At 39.4% G+C, this 19,263-nt stretch overlaps 3 protein-coding genes across 7 annotated transcripts; 2 read left to right on the forward strand and 1 right to left on the reverse strand.

Annotated features, from left to right (window-relative positions):
* Positions 1–1,729: 1,729 nt before the first annotated feature.
* Positions 1,730–5,771, reverse strand: LOC116259885 (protein PLASTID TRANSCRIPTIONALLY ACTIVE 7). Its single transcript, XM_031637866.2, has 4 exons — positions 5,540–5,771; positions 5,347–5,418; positions 5,165–5,227; positions 1,730–2,259 (listed from the first exon to the last, which is right to left on the reverse strand). Exons 1-4 carry the CDS (start codon positions 5,591–5,593, stop codon positions 1,927–1,929), a joined length of 522 nt encoding a protein of 173 aa, XP_031493726.1. The 5' UTR covers positions 5,594–5,771; the 3' UTR covers positions 1,730–1,926.
* Positions 5,772–6,815: 1,044 nt separating this feature from the next.
* LOC116261425 (protein VTE6, chloroplastic) lies at positions 6,816–12,038 on the forward strand. Of its 5 annotated transcripts, none has more exons than XR_004174292.2 (6): positions 6,817–7,360; positions 8,113–8,366; positions 8,855–8,978; positions 9,911–10,015; positions 10,763–10,881; positions 11,636–11,857. XR_004174292.2 is itself a non-coding variant. In XM_031640164.2 (6 exons), the coding sequence occupies exons 1-5, from the start codon at positions 6,869–6,871 to the stop codon at positions 11,714–11,716; spliced, it is 1,056 nt and encodes a 351-aa protein (XP_031496024.1). In that variant the 5' UTR covers positions 6,817–6,868; the 3' UTR covers positions 11,717–11,763; positions 11,849–12,038. The 5 variants fall into 5 exon arrangements, 3 of the variants coding, with proteins under 3 accessions (XP_031496025.1, XP_031496024.1, XP_031496023.1); XR_004174291.2 differs by having other exon boundaries at positions 10,763–10,854; XM_031640164.2 differs by lacking the exon at positions 10,763–10,881 and having other exon boundaries at positions 11,636–11,763; positions 11,849–12,038.
* A 1,403-nt stretch (positions 12,039–13,441) lies between these two features.
* LOC116260011 (uncharacterized) lies at positions 13,442–18,110 on the forward strand. The gene is made up of 6 exons (XM_031638066.2): positions 13,442–13,746; positions 15,246–15,307; positions 15,723–15,858; positions 16,603–16,675; positions 17,239–17,304; positions 17,815–18,110. Exons 1-6 carry the CDS (start codon positions 13,550–13,552, stop codon positions 18,031–18,033), a joined length of 753 nt encoding a protein of 250 aa, XP_031493926.1. The 5' UTR covers positions 13,442–13,549; the 3' UTR covers positions 18,034–18,110.
* Positions 18,111–19,263: the final 1,153 nt, after the last annotated feature.

Genomic DNA, 19,263 nt, shown 5'->3' on the forward strand with positions numbered 1-19,263 from the left:
TGTTTCAACTCTCACGGTGAGAGAGAGAGAGAAGAAGAGAGAGAGAGAGAAGAAGAAGAAGAAGAGGGTGAAGGGAAGAAAGAGAGAGACAAGAAAAAGAAAACCCTCAACCATGGTTGTTGAGGGTTTTAGAATGAGTAATAGAGTGAGTGTTAAAGAAGCCATAGAAATAGAAACAACTCTGAGTGAAAAGAGAGGGAGCGAGAAAAAAAAGAAAAAAGAAGAAGAAGAAGAAAAGCCCTGAGCCGTGGCTGTTGAGGGTTTTAGAGAGTCTTAAAAAACCAAAGAAATAGATAGAAACGTAGGATTCAAAGCCCTCTACACCAACCAACTCGTTGAAAAAGAGAGATAAAAAGGACAGAAAACAAAGCCCATTGGCGATGGCTGCCGATGGATTTCAGAGACAGAAAGAAAGCGACCTGCTCTAGGTTAGATATGAAGCTCTTTGTACTAGAATGGGCGAAAACAATTTTTTTGGTTAACAATGAAAAATTTACCCCAAAAAAAAAAGGCAAGTTCAGCCTTTGAAGAGGTAACAAAACATTCTCGTTTGAATATGTCATGTTTAACTGCTTAAAATAACATATACCATCAAAAGTTGGGAATTAAAAAACTTCTAGAAATCTTTATATTTGTATCTGATTTGAGTCCAAATTTGATCCTTTTTTCCATTTGGTCAGATTCAACGGAGAGATTAACCAGTCTGGTTAGATTAAGGTAAAAATAGCTAGCTGTAGCGCAGCTTGCCGATATTCTTTTTGACCAATCTACGCCACCGCCCACTCAGAATCAATAAACCGGCAATACTTTAACCTCCTCTCACATGTCTGTATTCTATTTTTATATGGGAGAAATTGGATCGAATGCATATTGCTTTCCTACGAAAAGATGCCCTCCATTATGAACAACATAATAATAATAATTCTTGAACGGTAAAGAGAACACAAATGAATGAGATACATCATAAATTTTTGTTACAGCCGGCAGTCTTAAAGAAAGAAAATCATCTTATTAACTAACCCTAATCTCACTGATAAAGAGATCAGGGCAACATTAGAGACTTACAAATAACATCAGCCAAAAAATACTCTTTCCTAAGATGTTTCCCATCAACCCAATTGCAAGGTTACTTGAAGTGATCGAGCAATTGAATATATAAATCAGATTTTAAAGTTTGAGTTCATTCAATGGCATTCTATTTGTTGGCTTAAAGTTGGAAAGCACTTTCGGATGCCACAGTTATCGACATTACAGTTGACGGATGTGTGTGTGTGTGTGTGTGTGACTGCGCAAGTCACCTAATACGAGAAAAATAGATTGTACGTATCTCACAATAACCTTCAGAAAGCAATGGCTCAAAAAAAAGTTATTTGATGTTCATGAGAGAAAACAATGAAAGAGCCATTTTTCAAATGTAAGAACTTCACGATATAGTTAGTGGTGGCTGCGTACTGATGTATCCATGACTTAGAGTGGCCTTCGGTAGCTATCAAATTGGCAGGTGAAATTCATGAGTACCTAAGAATCAGGTGGAACCTTCGCAGGTGCATGTCTACCCAAGTTCGTGATTGAATGCATTCTACAGTTCTAATAAGAAAAGTCCACTGGCCCCTCGTCCATTATCAGGTAGCAAAAAATACTTCGTATCTGGAAAAGAAAAATTTGTCTTGATCTTCATTCTCTGATTCCAAGCATGCTCTAAGATTGCAGAGGGTTAAGGACCCAGGTATAAAGAGAAGAAGATAACTCAGAAAACAACAAAAATTTGCGTTCATATGATCAGATGACATGCGCTAACAGAAATTTGCACGCAATGAAGCTACAACAATCATTGGAACCGGGAGTGATTGCACATATACCAAAACTTCTATGGCTACAAAGTGACTGACATCCAGGTCAAGTGAAAGAGAGAAACTAACCCTTATATTATAGTTCTTCCTTCAGATAAGTAGGACCAGGCTTGAAAGGGTCAGTTTCCATGTATGCCTCTGGCCGGTAAAACCCAGCCTCATTCATACGGTTACTCAGAACATGGAATATGGCTTTCTTTGATCCACCATATTCGTCGCGATTCCTCTCAACATACATCTTTGCTTCATGTGCTACCTCATTCACAAAATCAAATCTGTTCTCTTCCCGTAGCATCAGCCTATCAATGTCCAATGTCATAAGCTTTCCAGTTTCCCTGATCTTCCTCACTTGTTCTTCCAGAAAAGGAATCCGGTCCAGCTTATAAGTCAACATATCATCCTTCTTTGTCTGCAAGAACAAACAGCACATTACCATATTAGAAAAAGCTGACAAAAAGGTGTTTCATTTATTTTTATTTTTGTTCTCTTCTCTGGACCAATGTAGGTTAGAAAATAAGATCGAATACCAAGATGCAGTCGCCTCTCTTGGTGTGTAGATAAAATTTATCTTTGCTGGGATTCCTCGTTTGTCAGCCAAGGATAAATTTTTTCTCCAATTCAACTTGGTTAAAAACCATGAGCCCATGACTCCCAAGAATTTGGGCCTTGCATTATACAACCAAGGTTAAGCATGCAACGAGAAATTACAAATGCATGAGCAAATGGGAAAAAAAAAATAACTGGATTCTTTTTTTCCCCTTCCATTGATTATACAATTACCGATCAGCAGGAGGCATCCAAAGAAAATTATTACTCTGATGCTGCACAGCCACAGCCTACAGGTGTACAAATTTTAACTATATGTAGAATGAACTAATTTTGATGGTACAGTCCAGGCTTTTATAGAGCTTCACATCTCACATAACAGTCGTCATTAGAAAAATTCAAGGATGGCCTTACTTGCTGGCTTAATTAACACATTTGGTATATGTAAACATAATTGCATCTACCAAACTAAACAAGACTGTCATATGAATTTCTCAAGAGAACAAATCAGTCAGGTTTTAAAACATTTTCCTCCAGATGATGTGTGCCAAGCAGTAATGGACCTAATTACTTGGTGTACTAGCCATTCCTTGTTCTATAAAATTCTGGCCTTCATCCTCTAGATGATGAGGGAAAAAAATATAATCCACCTACCTGAAAAATATCATGAAGAGAGAAGAAGGTGTTTGATTTCATCGGTTTGTCAGTGGGAAGGTCAAAGGTCATGAATGTAGGCCTTACAATGTTGAGTTACTATAAGCTGGACAATACTACTGAACTTCTTACCTCTATGAAAGAGTAGTTTCTCGTAGTGTTCGTAACAAACATTCAGAATTCGCTCCACATAGTTGACCATGTTGTTTGTCTGGTAGAACATTCAAAATGGAGGTTTGGGATGGCATTGAAATTCCAAAAATTCACCAATCTTTGTGCTATTTCTACTTGGACATGCACATTTATGCTGCCTATATCAACGAATTATGATGCTTGTTGGGGGATAAAGATGCACTTGTAAACTCTTCTCTGTTAATCAGCATACGTGTTTAGCAGAATGACTGCTGTTATGCATTGTAGCCTGTATGTCTCCGTCAATATCAATCTCCAAGGCAGCATTACTATTAATAACTTTCTGTAATGATGATCTAAACATTGAACTTGTGGTGTTGGTATTTTATATTCCCAATGACATGCATACTATCTGGAATAATGCCCAAAACATGCTAAAGATTTGGGAATAGTGCTCAAACAATAGAATATTAGAAATTAGTTTAAACTTTAAAGAACCAACCTAGAAACTTACGATACAAAGTTCAGTCAGTAAACTAACAAGTTCCTACAGAGCACGCATGCATGTTCTTTCACAGTCTAAGATTAATCATCTGGTTAACTATTCTAGGCTCCAACCTTATGGAGGTGGGAATGTAAATACTGTTAAGGGCACAGCAATCGACAGATTAATGACAAACAAAAATGCAGTAGTTTTAGCTTTCCAACATAGTACTGTAGAGATATTAATTGTATCCAACATCCGAAGAAGGAAACTCAGTCATGGCTACAGTAGTTACATGCAAGCATCCACCAGAAAATTTTGCAATTGCTGCTGCAAATACTAAGAAAGGCAAGGTGCCTGCTGAAAATCTATTAATGGTGATTCTCCTGTTGTAGGTTCTAATGATGGAAACTTCCTCAATCAGGATGCCTCCTAATTGGTGAAGAACACAACATGGAGCACAGGTTACTAACAAGCCTCCCAAGTCAAATTAAATTGGCCGTCAACTAGAATTTGATTCATTTTGGCAAAATCAGCTACATGATACATATATTGACGAGTGATGACATTGGAATTGGCAATTTAGATCCGAAGATGGCCGCTAAGAATAATGGTAATAGGTAATATTGCGATGACCACATTTAGGACGGAATTAACAGAAGACAGAAGCCTAAGTCATGGTCAGCATAAGGGGAATAGGAAATGGGGAAGCAGTTTGGTAACGGAATTGAGAAGGTACTTCAAAAGTTTAGATGCTCCGAGGATGCAAAAGACGAGTAGGAAGCAGCACATGGTATTGCTCAGGAAGTGTTAGTTGGAAATTTAAAATTCTAGCAATTTGATGCAAATTCAGAAGTTTTAGGAAAAAAGAACACAATGTAAGAACGAAAGTAACACGGAAATAGAGGTTCCCATTATTAGTAATCAGCTTCGAGTTCGGTAATTGACTTGGGATTCCTGAGGCCCTACTTATTCCAAGTAATTCCGGTATCTGTGGTGTACATAAGCTTACTAGCAAAGGTCACCATGCCATCCATAGGTTAGATGGCAACAAGAGAACAAGACTTGGCTCCATTCCAAAACTATCGAGTTGATCTTTTCAACCAAAGTCCAAGACTCGCTCCTCGATATGTCGCATCCTGAGTCAAATGAGCAATATCACAAGCAAACTACACAATCTCCTTAGATATTTCATTTGAAACAAGTCTAAGCAGAATTTTCTTGTCATCGCCCTGCTTGCCTACTGGAAAAGAAAATAGGTTACTCCAATAAAAAGAGAAGCAACCACTGAATTACGCAACAGCCTGCTTCCAGATTTAGCCCTTTGACTTAAGAAAAAGATACCTCAAAGAGGTGTCGACATTGAGGGATAGAGAGAGAGAGAGAGAGAGAGAGAGAGAGAGAACCGTTCTAGAAGATTGAGGAGAATCAACAATTTGAAAGCTCATTTCCTTGTCATGCTATCTTAAACAAAAATATGGAAGGGGAGATGAATTACCAACTTCCTTCTCCTCCATATTCTGCGAGAACTGTGTTTTTGTGATGGTTGTTCATCACTGACCTGAGAAAAGCAAAAAAAGGAGAAGGATTACATTTCCTTCTTACTTCGCCTCCTGATGAAGAAAGGAGAAGAGAAAAAAAACATGAAAGGGAAGAAAAGAGCTCCACAAGCATGCTTACCTTGGCAGAGACGCGGGAAGAAGAGAAACTGCAATTCCTTATTCCACCAAAAGTCCCGCTGCCGAAGGTGACCTGACGAAGAGAAAAAGACGAGGAGAAAATAACAATGGGAGCAACGAAAACCCACCTATCAGAGTCAGAGAGAACCGTAAAGATGAAGAAAGCCTCACGAAGAAGCGGAGATGAGACTTACCGTCGACGTGGTGGTAGGATGAAAGACGCCGGCGAGAGAAGCCAAAGCAGCCATTACATTCTCTCCCTCCCTCCCTCGTTTCCAGGAAATTTATCGATCAACAGCAAGCAACCACCTTGGCCTACCGAGGCAGATAAGGTATTCGGTTCGAGAGTATCGCTCAAAACAAGGCGAGAGAGTCAGTCAGAGACCCACCCACCCCAACGTCAGTATCACTCGGACAAGCGACGTCGCTTGCAAGAGGCGTTTAAGGGCAAGAGACTTCTTAGAAAATCTTCTCTCGCCTCCGTTTGTTCCATTTGCCTTTCCCCACAAGGAAGCTGGACTTACGCTACACCACTATTCTATTTCAGTCAGCGATGGAAAGGGGAAAAAAAAGAGAAAAGAAAAGATGGAACCAACTTTTATTTCAAAATGCAGTCACATGAGTTCACCTTCTTGGAGTTACTTAAGAGTTCACCTACTTGGTAAAACTCTCATTGATCACTCGGGTCCTTAATGAGTCATTAGCAATAGAAACAGTAATAAACTATTCCATAAATAAATTTGTTTCAAAAATTGAGATAAATTTATGAAACATTATGTTATAGTACTCAATGAACTCGTTTCAATCTTTATGATAGATTCATGGAACAATCTTCACCAATGACCCAAAGATCCTACCTTATTAGATTAGGTTGATTTGAACTTCAAACTCGTTACATGCATGCAAAAATAAGGTTATGCAATAACCAAGTTTAAGAGCTTCTAAAAAGTTGTAAACTGGAAACACTTTTGTGAGGAACCAATCTTCGGCCCCTTAAACCCATCGCTTAAGTTGGTGTCGACGTATTTTTTGGTCGCTTTGCCACATCTAAACCCTTGGGACCTGTTTGTTTCGTTCAGTAGGCAACAAAAGAAAAAAAAAAATTGACTTCAGCATACAAGCGATTTTGGAATTTTAGTTGTCTCCGTCTCTTTCTCCCATTACATTTTTCTCTCCAAATTTTCAGGATCTATTTCCTTAGTTTCTTCTTCTTTTGACAGCCACGATTTGCCTAGTACATACACTAACTTCTACTCTCGCCAGCTTACTCAACAGCTTCACCTCATTCATTATATTTTCCTACTTCATGTTCGTTAACTTTATATCAGAGCTTAGCTATGACTATGAGTACCATTTTTTGATATTTTTTTGTATATATTTTGAATCTCTGTCCTCTCCGTGAAATGGTGTGTTGACGTTTTTAAAAACTGAGGTCCAGACTATATCATACTGCCATTATGTGATTATATATCTTCCTCTTTCCCTTTTACGTATTTGTGCAGCGGAAGAGGGAGAAATTGAAGATGGCTACTTTGTTGTTCCAATTTGTCAACGCGCCCGGCCCTTTTCTTTGCAACAGTGACAAGCCTTCCACTGCCGTTGCGTGCTTGACCCCCATCCCTTCACGCCTCAGCGCCTTTCCTCCTCGCATTGGCCGGAGCTCGGCCGCTTCTCGCGGCGGTGGCTTGGATGCTGCAGGGGACGAGAAGTTCTACCGTGGACTGAGGTGGCACGGTCGTCCTGGCGAGGGGAGTGGAAGTAGGAGGAGTCGGAAGATGCTGGCGCTAGGCGGCGGACAGGGGGCCGTTGCGTCGATGGTGGACTTGCTGCTGCAGCGGCCACCAACATGGGTATCCGCTCTACTGAGCAACGTGGTAATCTTCGTGGTAGGCTCTCCCCTCCTGGTGAGCGGCCTCTCTATATCCGGTATCGCTTCCGCTTTCCTCCTGGGTATCTTGACGTGGAGGTCGTTCGGCCCTCCCGGGTTCCTCCTCGTGGCCACTTACTTTGTCATCGTGAGTCTCTCTCTCTCTCTCTCTCTGTGTGTGTGTGTGTGTGTGAAAGATCCACGGTATTGAAAGATATGCCAGAGAAATTTGGTGCATAAGGGTTTGTTGATTCCACAGTGAGAAATCCCAGTGCCTATGGAAGATCGAATTTGGGGTTTCGCGATTCCTCTCTTCGAGCTTCTCGTGGTTGTTTGCTTGTAACTTGCTTCGTTCTAGTTCTCCGTTGTGTGCCCATGTCTTGATTTCTTTTCTTGTTGGAAATTCATAGTCAGTAAGAATGCCCATTATCTTATGTTCGATTTGGGCGCAATTTTGTTAAGCACCTATTTCCGTAGTGTAATTATCTGATATTAACCTTTAACAGTATGTTAATTAACCTGGTGTTTTATCGTCATTGGTGATAACGCATCGTTCTTCCACTAGATCAACAGGATCTACATTTAGTTCCTCAGACTACTTCAGGAATTAAAAGCATAACAAGGTTAGTTACACAACCTCTCGTCTCTTGTGAAATTGCAGTGATCAAGAAGATTAATCCTGCTAGCTTAGAACTAGTATCGTTCTAAGCGTCATTGGAATGTTTGTGCTTTAAAGGGCTCTCTTTCTCTCCAGTTGAAGTAGGAGTTCGATTGTTTTGGTTGGTAGTTCTTCTTCCTACATGAAGTATGAGTTCCATTTCTTTTTGTTTGTTTACAGTGTGTGGCATGAGTAAGGTTTTCTTTGTTAACGAATGGAATGTTGACACGGGAAGCAAACAGGGAACTGCTGTAACGAAGCTGAAGATTGCCCAAAAGGAAGCCCAAGGTGTTGCTGAAAAGCGCAGGGGAAGAAGAGGGCCGGGAAGTGTTATTGGATCCAGTGCTGCTGGATGCCTTTGTGCATTTCTGTCAATCTTTCAGATTGGTGGGAAATCGTTCGCGGGACTGTGGCAACTTGGGTTTGTGGCGAGCTTTTGTACAAAGCTGAGCGATACAGTTTCCAGTGAGATTGGCAAGGCGTATGGAAAGACGACGTGAGTCCTCTAGATCCTTGTAACTGGCTTTCTTACTTCGCTTTATGCTACTACTTTTCCGTAGAGCCAACCATTGCCTGTATGTCAGGTGATATCTTCACTTATCTTTAAAGATATATGCTAGGCATTTTCTCAGATTGGTGTGTATCTGTCATTGTCTAATTGGTTTAACTGGTCACAGCTTAAGAATGTCGAGGAAACATTTTTTGGGCATGTATTTCCTTTGTGTCTCTAATCTTTATTGTTATCAACTTATCATACATGTTTTGCCTCTGGTTCTTGTTGTTGTGCTTTTTGGTATGGGTCTCTAACAGATGCCAATACTTTCAGTGACCTTATCTACTAGTCTGCTGAGGTTTCTTTACTTTGTCTTCAAAAATTTTAATTGCTCTTGCCATCACATGTGATTTTTTTCTGAAAGTGATCTGTTGCCTCGTTCTGCTGCCTCTCTTGTACAATATAATGGATAGAACATGTTCTTATAATAGGTATCTCATTACAACATTGAAAATAGTCCCTAGGGGAACTGAAGGAGCCGTGAGCATAGAGGGGACATTTGCTGGGCTTTTAGCTTCAGTCATCTTTGTGAGCATCGGTACTTCCTTGGGTTTGGTACGTCATCTGTTACTTTGCATGTCTCACATGCATATTTTATCTGTTACTTTGCTTGTCTCACATGCATATTTTATTCTTAGGATATCTTTTCAGGAAGTCTTGAAGCATAGGCATCAACTTTCCTTTATCAACAAAATCCAAAATTTGTTGGCCTTTACAATTTCCACTTTGAAAGCAAAGCAACTTATTGTAGCTTAAAACATCTGCTGAGTGGTCCATTGCTTGTTGTGGATGTGCTTTACCAATTTAATAAGTGCACTTGTTCCACTAATCATGCGGTGCAGTGCCTGTACAATGTATGTGTGTTCTTTTCAAGGTGTTAGAGTATGGAACACTAAGCTGAATTGCTTGATAGGCAGAGTTTTTCTTTTCATTTCAACGTATTAGCTATAGCTGTTTTATCACTTTATGTGTCTCTGTTCGTTTTAGAGCTGACATGCATTTGCAAAGGCTGGCAATGAAATTTCTGGTCAATCTGATTTTGCTCACACCTATAATGTTCATCTTCGAGAAAAATTATCCTTTTTGTCTGGTTCATGATTGAATCTTTTTGGCTATGTTTGATAGCCTCGTATCTCAGATTTGAGGCTACCACAGATTTTGAAACCATGGATATGTGGTCAGACCCCTGACCCCTCAGACCACAAATCCATGATCTTGACAAGGTAACACAGATTTGAGATCCCCAATTGAGAAGTCCACTTTTTGTTTAATCGGTGGATTAACCTAACATGGATTTAAAATCAGCCTCGGATCTGAGAGATCCGAGGCTATCCAACGTAGCCTTTGTGTGTGTGTGTGTGTGTTAAAGAGCCAGACTGGAGCTTAGGTGTCATGAGAGTGTTTGCTAAGTAGATGAATCATTAGTTCTTGCAAACTACATGTGCCTATGTATTTTCAGTGATAGGTTTTCTTTTTCCTTGAAGCAGATTAGTTTCGGTGAAGCTGTTCTGTGTGTGATTGCATCCCAGGTTGCAAATTTTGGGGAGAGTTTAGTTGGTGCTACATTCCAAGGGAAAGATGGATTCAGATGGGTAAGTAGTAGTACCACAACTACTTCATCTTTACCTTCTCCATGATATGCAGGCACCTGATATGCAGTTATCCATGTCAGCAGTCTCATGTAGCACATGCATTTGGTTATGAACCTTAAGAGGTTAAAACAGAAAGAATGCATTCTGTTTGGGTGACACCCTCATTTGACCCAGTTTTGTGGAAACTTGGTTATGTGAAAATCAAGTTTTTTAATGAGTTCTGATTGAACCTGGTTTGTGACTTTGTGTGCTGGGATGGCATACCCAAAACTCAATTTTTTGTGAATAACATGAGGATATCATGCTTTGCACTCCATTTTGAAAACCCAGGTTTTGTCAAAACTGAGCTTTTCTCAATCCCAGTTTTGATGTCACCCAAACACTCAAAAAATGCTGTTTGGATGCAACACCAAGTTTCACCTCCAAAACAGCATATTCGAGTGTCATCCAAGTGTCCTATAGCTTAGCTTTCAGAAAAAATTTCCTCATGAATGCTTTACGTACTGCATCCTGTGCTAATATACAGATAATTGTTGTTGTGCTAAAATGCTTGTTTTCAGTTAGTCAGACTTTTGGACTTGGTGATGGATCAATATTCTAACAATAGCTTGATGTCTGCTATTAAATGTCAGCTCTTTGTTTCAGATTTACTTCTATTGTATGTCATCCATGGCAAGTACTGGCAGTCACAGTTAGTTTACTTATTCTGTTCATATTATTGAAAAATCTAAATGGCATTTTTTCTAGGGTGATGGCTGGAGATAGACTTGGTGTCAAAAATATCGTGAATGAGTTGACGTGTGAGTGATCAAAATCCATTTAGGAGGACCTAATGAGAGGTGATCTTGAGCTGCTTGGTGATTCAGGTTGTTTGACGTCTAAGTGTTGTGATTTATGTAATTGACTGATCCTTTAAGTCACAGTTCATCAGTCTTACATGCAATTCTCAGCTTGCAGCTTGTGGAGTGCAGTTAGGTGCTTCAGAGTCTGAGACTGTTCAAAGGATCATGCTAGTTTCTTCTTTTTTTTTTTAATATATATTTATTTTCATCTATGTCTCAGTGGTACGTGGGATATGCCCACGTACCAGTACCAGTACGGCAGTACAGTGGTGCTGGTACGGCAGTACGGCTTGGATCAGTTCCGGGTTGGAACTGATCCAAACCATATTTGTTTTCATTTTTTTTTCCATTTCAACCATATTTTTGTTAGTTTATTGATGTTTTATGAGATTACATGTAGAAATTTTGAAAGAAACTATTAAAAATTGTCATATTAACGTGTTGTATATATATATATATATATGTTCACATATATATAAACACACATTTTTTTGCCGTACCTTGCCGTACCCATGCCCGCTTTCCCGTACCCATACAACGACAGAGATTCTCACTTGCTTCTGAATAATATATGTTCTCTTTATTGCTCAGTTGTATCACCTAGTCTTCTTTTTTTCTCTTTCCCTGTCTTGTGCTTGAGAGTCTGAGACTGCTCAAAGGATCATGCTAGTTTCGTTTTTAATTTTTTTTATTTTCACTTGCTCCTGAATAATGTCCGTTCTATTTATTGTTCAGTTGCATTACTTCGTCTGCCTTTTTCCTTTTCCCTGTTTTGCAGCTTACCAATGATGTTGTCAACGTTATAAACATTTCAATCGGCACCGCTCTTGCCATACTGATGAAGCAAACGTTACTCTGAGGGATACTTTTGCCATACCTCATCCATCAATTTTATTCCATCAATGTGTATGCTTTCATTTTCCTCTTTATGTATTCTGTATATACACTTGCTTGAAGTGGTTGGCCATTACTACAAGCTAATTTTTTTCAGTTTCTTCAAGAGCCGTGCCGACCTGATTTTCTTTGAGGATTCTCACAAACGTGAAATGAGTTTCACATGCAGAGTAAGGAACTTCTGAAGTGGCTGTATCCTATTGCTGGTGATTTACATTGTAAGAAAGTAAGCAGCAATTTCACTCTTCCAAGGCAAAAATATATAAGCTGGACACTTTATTTCCCAACCCTTTTTCGTAAGGAAATCCAAATCCAATCCACGGCAACGCAAAACCCTTTTGCGTAGACATCTTCAAGCCCATATGGTACGCTTATAGCTTCAACTTGCAGAAAGAGTGATACCTATGAGAATCAAACTACGACTGCACGTATTGTAGCCGTAGCTCTTCCTTACCATGTCAACCTCATTGGATCCTTTCGTTCCTCAATGTTGTTTTCATGCTGAAGAAATGAGAGCTCTAATAGCAACTGAACATGTAGATGTTGAAACTTATTCGCGTTCCCCGATTGGAATTTGTTTGTGTTTTGTGATCATGCAGGGATTACATCTTTGGGTACATGAGGATATAAACCATTGGGGTATGATGTAAACCGGGTTGAGGAATTCGATTTTTGATATATCTGGATATTCAATTAGAACTACTTCCATTCCTGGCAGTACGGCATAATGGATGGCCAGAGAAAGGTCATTGTCCTTCTCCTGCACAAGATCTTGCTACAAGCCCCTCCACAAGCTGTTGTATGGTGATACTCCTGAGTCCTGTCTGTAGCCGGAACTACAAGTCCAGCTTGAATTCGACTCGATTTGAGTAGCGTGGTTTGACTTTGACTTGACTCATGTATTGTTTGGCTCGAATTCAACTTGAGCTTTATAAGATCAGCTTGACTTAGGCATCTTGTGTGAGTGCTGGAACCTGACTCCTTTAAGCTCTTCAATTGAAACCTAACTGAGATAAGCTTGATAACAGTCTAACTCCCCTACTTATACATGAGCTTAATCGGGTTTAATCAAGTCAAGCTCGTGTAGTTCAAACTCGACTAGCTTACAAACTCAAGTTTTAACTTAAGCTAGAGCTTGACTGGCTTAACAAAGAATTGAGCTTAAGCGGCATAAGTTAATGCTAGTGATGACACGAAACTGAAGCTTGTCGTTTGTAATATATAAAAACTTCCATGCTTGTGTCCACATGATGACATCTGATTGATCCCATTTAAAATCCTCAAGATTTGATAACTGTGGATTTAAAATTAGATCCTCATTCATCCTATTTTAAATTGAACATTTAATCAATGTAAAAAGATAAAATAAGGATTTAAGCCTAGATTTTAGGTCTGATCTACATTCATTAGTTTAATAAACCATAGATTTTATAAATATTTTTGTTACATTAATAAAAACATGTCACGTAGATCCATATTGAATTTAAGGAGTTCAAATCAATGAAAACATGTCACATAAATCTATATTAGATCCATAGTTGCCACTTCATCCTAAGTCTTCAAACTGTTCCGTGTATCAAATAATTTTTTTGAAAGTTGACATCTAGGGATTTTGAAATTAAGCCAAAAGTAGGGACTTAGCAGAAAATATCGCCCCGAGACGGCGGGGGGACAGGAAGTGCCAGGGCGGGAGCGGGAAACCAGAGAAGACGAAGGGTCGGGGAGGCCAAAATCTGTCCGTCAGTCCCCCTCAGTCTCTCTTTCACTCTCATCTCACTCTCGAACTCTCTCTCGCGCCATGGGGCGGACCCGATCATCAAAGAGACAACGCGTTGAGGAAGCTCCTGAGGAAGGGGCTGGGTTGGAAGTGAACCGGGATAGTGGCGAGAGTCAGATACCGGCGGTGGTTCATGACCAAGACGTTGGCACTCGTTCCCCTGTCCTTGTCTTTGCTCATGGAGCCGGAGCTCCTTCTACCTCTGAATGGATGCTTAGGTCTCTCTCTCTCTCTCTCTGAAACCTGCTCGTTTCTATTTTTCTGATTGCCTTTTGGTGTTGTCTCTCCCCACTTGGTGACCTGAAACTTGTTGAGAGGATGCTTAGCTCTCTCTCTCTCTCTCTCTTACGGAAACATGTTCCTTTTTGTTTTGTGGTTTCCCTTTGGTGTTTCCTCTCCCCACTTGGTGATATAAGACTTGCTGAAAGGTCTTCTTCCATTTTTACGGCTGTCCCCGCTTGGTGATCTGAAACTCGTTTGAGGGGATTCAGGTGAAAATTTATCGTCGCTAATGATGTCAAATGGTCCCTTTCTTCCGTCGTCACGGTTGTTATCTTGTTTGAGAACCCTTCTATCTCCCTCCAGGGATGGTCGTGAATCTTGCAAGCAAAATAAGAGAGAGAAACGCCGTAGGGAACTTTCCGTTCTATCGGAAAAGCTGGTGATGTGAAATGATAGAAGAACGCCAGATGATGGAAACTATTGGAAAATAAAAGGAATTCATTTCGTTGAGCGAGGTCTTTAATCTCATTTCCATTTGAGTGTAGTGAAGAGAGAATTAATAAGTTTGGAGGAGCATTCCTTGGGATGGTTAATCCTTTTTATATTGGGAGGGGGTGTTTGGTCTTTTACTTTCTTTGCTGTTTGTTCTTCCCTTTGCCACTAAACCACAACTCCATACAAGCAGTTTTTCCGGGCTCTTTCTCTCGTGGGGTTCAACGTTTAACCGTTGATGGTTGGTAAGGATTCACAAAAAAGTTTTCCTGCGATTCTGTATTTGTTGGTAATAGCGATGAGGAAATCAGGTGTCAGATTGTCTTGAGGGATAATTAAAATACTTTTAGACAGGGTACGACTTTGGACAGTTGTTGCTCTCTTCTCAGTTAACGATTTCAAGTTAGAAACGGCTGCTAGTCGATGCCCCAGCGCCAATCAAAGGGAGATAAAGAGAGAATATTCCACAACTGATCTTGTTGAGTCATTTGCTCTCTAGAATCAGAACAAATCTTCCACTTCAAGAGCGTCGACCCGCTTTACAATTAGACAAATATTCCACTTTGCAGTTTCATGAAGTTCTAGACACTCTTCGCTGCTCCTAATACTATTTTTTCAGGTCGTTTCTTTCTTGAGATCTACATGGGGGTTCCGGGTATGTGTTTGATTTCTTCTACATCTACGCTCGTAAATCATGTGACACTTAAGAAAAAAAAAAAAACATCTCCTGTGAGTCTCAGATTCAGCATTGTTTTGCATTTCCATTTATTTTCCATGGAAAGAAGTACCTTTGTAACAGGTTGGTGCTTTAATCTCTGGATGTGAGAATCATGAACTGAAATGCTTAGTGGTACGAAAATTTTCATGTAAAATTTAGAAAAATATTCAGGTGAGTGAATGGAAAGGGGCTTTCCATTAATGCCAATGCATCGGTAGAAAACTAGAAATTAATAGTAGTTCTTCTTCTCAATTTAATATGGATGTTTTGTTGTTGCTGTTGTAGATGGAAAGAGATGCTAGGAAGAGCATTACATGCCGTTGAAGTAGTCACTTTTGACTATCCATGTAAGTATGTATGCATAGAACTCATTCATTTGTTGTCACAGCAAGGGAGAGTCTGGTTTTAACGTTTTTCCTGTTATCACTTTAGTGCTGCAAGAAAATTGTCTCTGTGTTTATTTATCATCAGTATCTCAAGACTCATATCATTGAGTCAAATCTCTGTTTGGCTTGATACTCTTGTAAAATAAGGAGTTTGAATCAAGTTTCACATTCAAGAACTTGTTTCTTGCTGTGACATGCAAATTTTTTTTTGAGTCTTGATAAGGCTTGTTTGCAATTTGTACCATCTAGGTCAGGCTTCGAGCATCCATCTGGTCCACTTTTTGGGGATGTTAAGGCTAGGCTGCATCCCTTCGTTTTTCCTGTATTTCATCTGGCTCACCTAGTTTTTAAATATCATTGGTTTAATCATTGGCAGATATTTCAAAGGGTAAGCGTGCAGCTCCTCCAAAGGCAGAAAAATTAGTTGACCACCATTTGGATGTTGCAATGAAGGCTGTTGCAAAATTTTCTGGGCATCCACTTATTTTGGTGGGAAAATCTATGGGTTCAAGGTATTGTATTTGAGCTTGTGCTGCTGCAAATTGACTTACCTAGAAGGATGTAAGGGTGGTGGTTTTGATTGAGATAAAGGCTGACAGTTGAAAAATAAGTTTCAATGTTAGATGAGATCGTTGAAACCTTGAAGCCAAATATTTCCACGGTGTGCATCAACTTGTATAATTACCGTGGGTTTCAAATCCTACGTTTAGCTATGTTGAGCTCCTGCTAACCAGCTTGCTTTCCAAACATTTTAGGATCTGGATTTGGTGTCAATGTCAATGTTCCTGATAAAAATAATATTTTTCCTTTTCCCAGTTGTTTGAACAAAGTGAATCGGTCCCTAAGAGCTTGTTTGGAAACAGTAACGCTTGTTACTATTTCATGAATCTACCTCAAAAATTAGGGCAGGTTCACAGAACACTATAACAAGTGTCCATGAATCAGCTCTATTTTTTTATAGCAGATTCATGGGACAGCAACAGAACATTACTGTTGCCAAACGACCGTAAGGGACCCCCGAAAAGGCTGTAACATTTTGATGCACGTTTTAAAAATAAGCACTTTTTAAATGCATAACATGCTGCAGGGTAATTGTGGAAAGGCAATACTTGCCTGTGTTATCCCAACTTGACGGCTACTTGTCAGAGCTTTTATTTTCCAGTTTGTTTTTCTTTGTAACTGAAAAGCAACCTATACACCTGCGAAGAGCATGTTAGATGTTAATTAATTGTGGTTCTACCTTCACTGTCTGCCAGGGTGAGTTGTATGGTAGCCTGCACTGGGAAAGTTCAAGTGTCAGCTGTGTTGTGTTTGGGCTATCCACTAAAGGTACACAAAATTTGCGTATGTTAATTTGCAACCTTTTAGCTGTCATATTGTTATTTCACATAAGTTATTGTCTTGATGCATGTGCTGGACAAATTATTAGCTGTTTGTCAAAGTTCAATTTAAAATGACGTCAGATTTGTCTCATGATAAGTTGCCTTTGAGCAGGGCCATTCAGCAGCAGAGTGGCATCTATTCCTCGGTAGATAGCAGCCAGATCTCTCTCTCTCTCTCTCTCTCTCTCTCGTGGTTATGTTCTTCAAAGCTCTGTAGATGTCATGCTGAAGCAATCTAGATGATCCAAATCATTTCCCCGTTGTGTCATCTTATTTCTCTAATATTTATGTGATTATGTCATATTCAAGCTTAGTAACAACACTGATGATATCATTTACTAATTGACTGTTAGCTTTCTTCAGTGCGATGTATTAAATGTGAGTTTCTTTCTATGAACTTGGTCATCCTCAAGAGAGTAGCGGCTTTATAGATGATTAGTAAATAATATACTCAAATCAAATGTGCAGCTACTTTCATGTTATAATTTTTTATCATTGGATATCATCCAGGGCATGAATGGAGCAATTCGAGATGAAATTCTCTTGCAACTAACCACTCCCACTATGTTTGTACAGGTATCATTTGACTTATTTCAGTTTCTCTTTAAATGATTTATGCATTTCGAGCCTTTCCTCTTGTTCTCTCTGTCCTTTCAGCTTTGGGTGCACGCATGGGTGTGCAAGGGGTCAAGCTACTTGAACTATGTTCAGGGTTGACTTCTTGTTACCTATTATATAAGTCAAGTTTGAGCACCAGTGCGAGCTTGTACATGTTAATAACCCAAGCTGGCGTTCATCTATTGAGCTCAATAAATCACAAATGATCTTCAGTTCAAATTAAATAAGATGATATTTTTGTCACCTGCTACATGCTTGGTGCTGATACTGTAATTGTCCTTATATTGTCCTGAAGGATCCGGTTGGGTTTTCTATATTGTGGGATTTTATAGTAAGCATGGCGAGATAAACATGTCGATCTGGTTTAGCTGTGTTTCTTTGTAATGTTCAATAGATTTTTGTTGCCATATTATTTTTTTTAGTGTGTACGCCTAGCAAAGTTAACATTTGATCGCATTTTCTGTGAAGGGTAGCAAAGATGGAATGTGCCCCCTGGAGAAACTGAATGCTGTCAGGAAGAAGATGAAGGCACGCAATGAGTTGCATGTGGTGGATGGTGGTGATCATTCTCTGAAAGTTGGAAAGCAAACACTAAAATCAGATGGAGTGACTCAAGCTCAGGTAGAAGAGAAGGCCTTGACATCAATTGCAGAATTCATAAGCAGTGTTCTTGAATGTGGACCGTGACATTCTAAACCTGTGTTATTCTAACGATAACAGGAACAACGAAAGAAAAAAAATGAAGTCCAACCTTTTGCTTTTCACGTTGGCATTTTGAGAACTAGAAAGTGCAACTATTTTCATGGTTGAACATTTGTATTACACAGAAAATCTTTCTTGCTAAGGATCAAACACAAGAGTAATCAGATCCAAGAGGATTTGCACCAGGTGCAGCAAATGAAGTCACAGATGGAGTCAAGTTGGAGTCGGTTACCAATATCAAGTACAACTATGTATTTTTATATGAAATAAAAAGGATGTCGTAATACAAATCATGGAACTTATCTATTTCAAACGATCTCTTAAATCAAGTAATAGTCGAAACAGGGATGGTGGAAAAACTTGTGCAGGGCAGATGTAGGCTTCTTCAATGGCTAAACCGCAGAAGTCTGCTTACTTTAAGCCTTTCTTGTCTGTCTTGTTATTAAACCCAAAAAGGATCTGTTTTTTGTTGTTTCATTTTTTTTTCCTTAACATCTATGCCATAAACTGAGCTTTCATCATTAAGTTGAACATGAGGTTTCGTGTGAGACCTCAACCTGAACACTACAGGTTATCTGTTAATTACATATTTTCGGCTCTGCATTTGAGACCTCACTTCAGACATGAAATTTGAATGCCATCTTATAATTTCATGTTAGTGATTTTCGCCTTAAGCTTTTGTTCATACATCTTTCCAGCGTCGTCGATAGCGATGAGGTTATAGTAACCCATTTCAACAGGCAACAACTTACACCTGTACGCTTATTGGGAAGTAAAACTCGAGCTCATAGTGAAGAGGAGTAAAAGAAAAAAGAAAAAGAGAAAGTTTTGGATATGAATCAACTATATGGATCGACAGTGGAGTCAGATTTGGACATGCTCCGACCAGACGTAAGATAACCCTCACAACAATTTAATTGTTATGTTCTTCCCCAAGTAGCAATTATGTGTGTCACCCCTCTAAAATAATGAATACTCATATCCATTATGCACCAGCAAGGTTAGGGTGCTTAGCATAGTTGGTTGCGCGGTAATTTGATTCCTATGAATGTTAAATTTTTGGACTAAAAATTACACGACATTTTAGTTGACAGATTCACTGTACGTTTACTCAAGTTCCGAAGTAACCATAAACCTTAGAACAAGGAAGAAGGGGGAAGTTGGCTCAACCTGTCATTGGCAGATTTATTTTAACTTTTACATTCCTTTAAAGTA

The sequence above is a fragment of the Nymphaea colorata genome, chromosome 9 (assembly GCF_008831285.2).
Source record: "Nymphaea colorata isolate Beijing-Zhang1983 chromosome 9, ASM883128v2, whole genome shotgun sequence".
In the NCBI taxonomy this organism is placed as follows: Eukaryota; Viridiplantae; Streptophyta; class Magnoliopsida; order Nymphaeales; family Nymphaeaceae; genus Nymphaea; species Nymphaea colorata.

Excerpts from the sequence above, each read along its gene's own strand:
- LOC116261425 (XM_031640164.2), top strand. The coding sequence starts at position 6,869 with ATGGCTACTTTGTTGTTCCAATTTGTCAACGCGCCCGGCCCTTTTCTT. Across the intron at positions 8,979-9,910 it reads TCGGTACTTCCTTGGGTTTG|ATTAGTTTCGGTGAAGCTGT; the intron begins GTACGTCATCTG and ends TCCTTGAAGCAG. Across the intron at positions 10,016-11,635 it reads GGAAAGATGGATTCAGATGG|CTTACCAATGATGTTGTCAA; the intron begins GTAAGTAGTAGT and ends CCTGTTTTGCAG.
- LOC116260011 (XM_031638066.2), top strand. The coding sequence starts at position 13,550 with ATGGGGCGGACCCGATCATCAAAGAGACAACGCGTTGAGGAAGCTCCT. Across the intron at positions 16,676-17,238 it reads GTTTGGGCTATCCACTAAAG|GGCATGAATGGAGCAATTCG; the intron begins GTACACAAAATT and ends GATATCATCCAG. Across the intron at positions 17,305-17,814 it reads CTCCCACTATGTTTGTACAG|GGTAGCAAAGATGGAATGTG; the intron begins GTATCATTTGAC and ends TTTTCTGTGAAG.
- LOC116259885 (XM_031637866.2), bottom strand. The coding sequence starts at position 5,593 with ATGGCTGCTTTGGCTTCTCTCGCCGGCGTCTTTCATCCTACCACCACG. Across the intron at positions 5,228-5,346 it reads CTTCCCGCGTCTCTGCCAAG|GTCAGTGATGAACAACCATC; the intron begins GTAAGCATGCTT and ends TGCTTTTCTCAG. Across the intron at positions 2,260-5,164 it reads TATGGAGGAGAAGGAAGTTG|ACAAAGAAGGATGATATGTT; the intron begins GTAATTCATCTC and ends TTGTTCTTGCAG.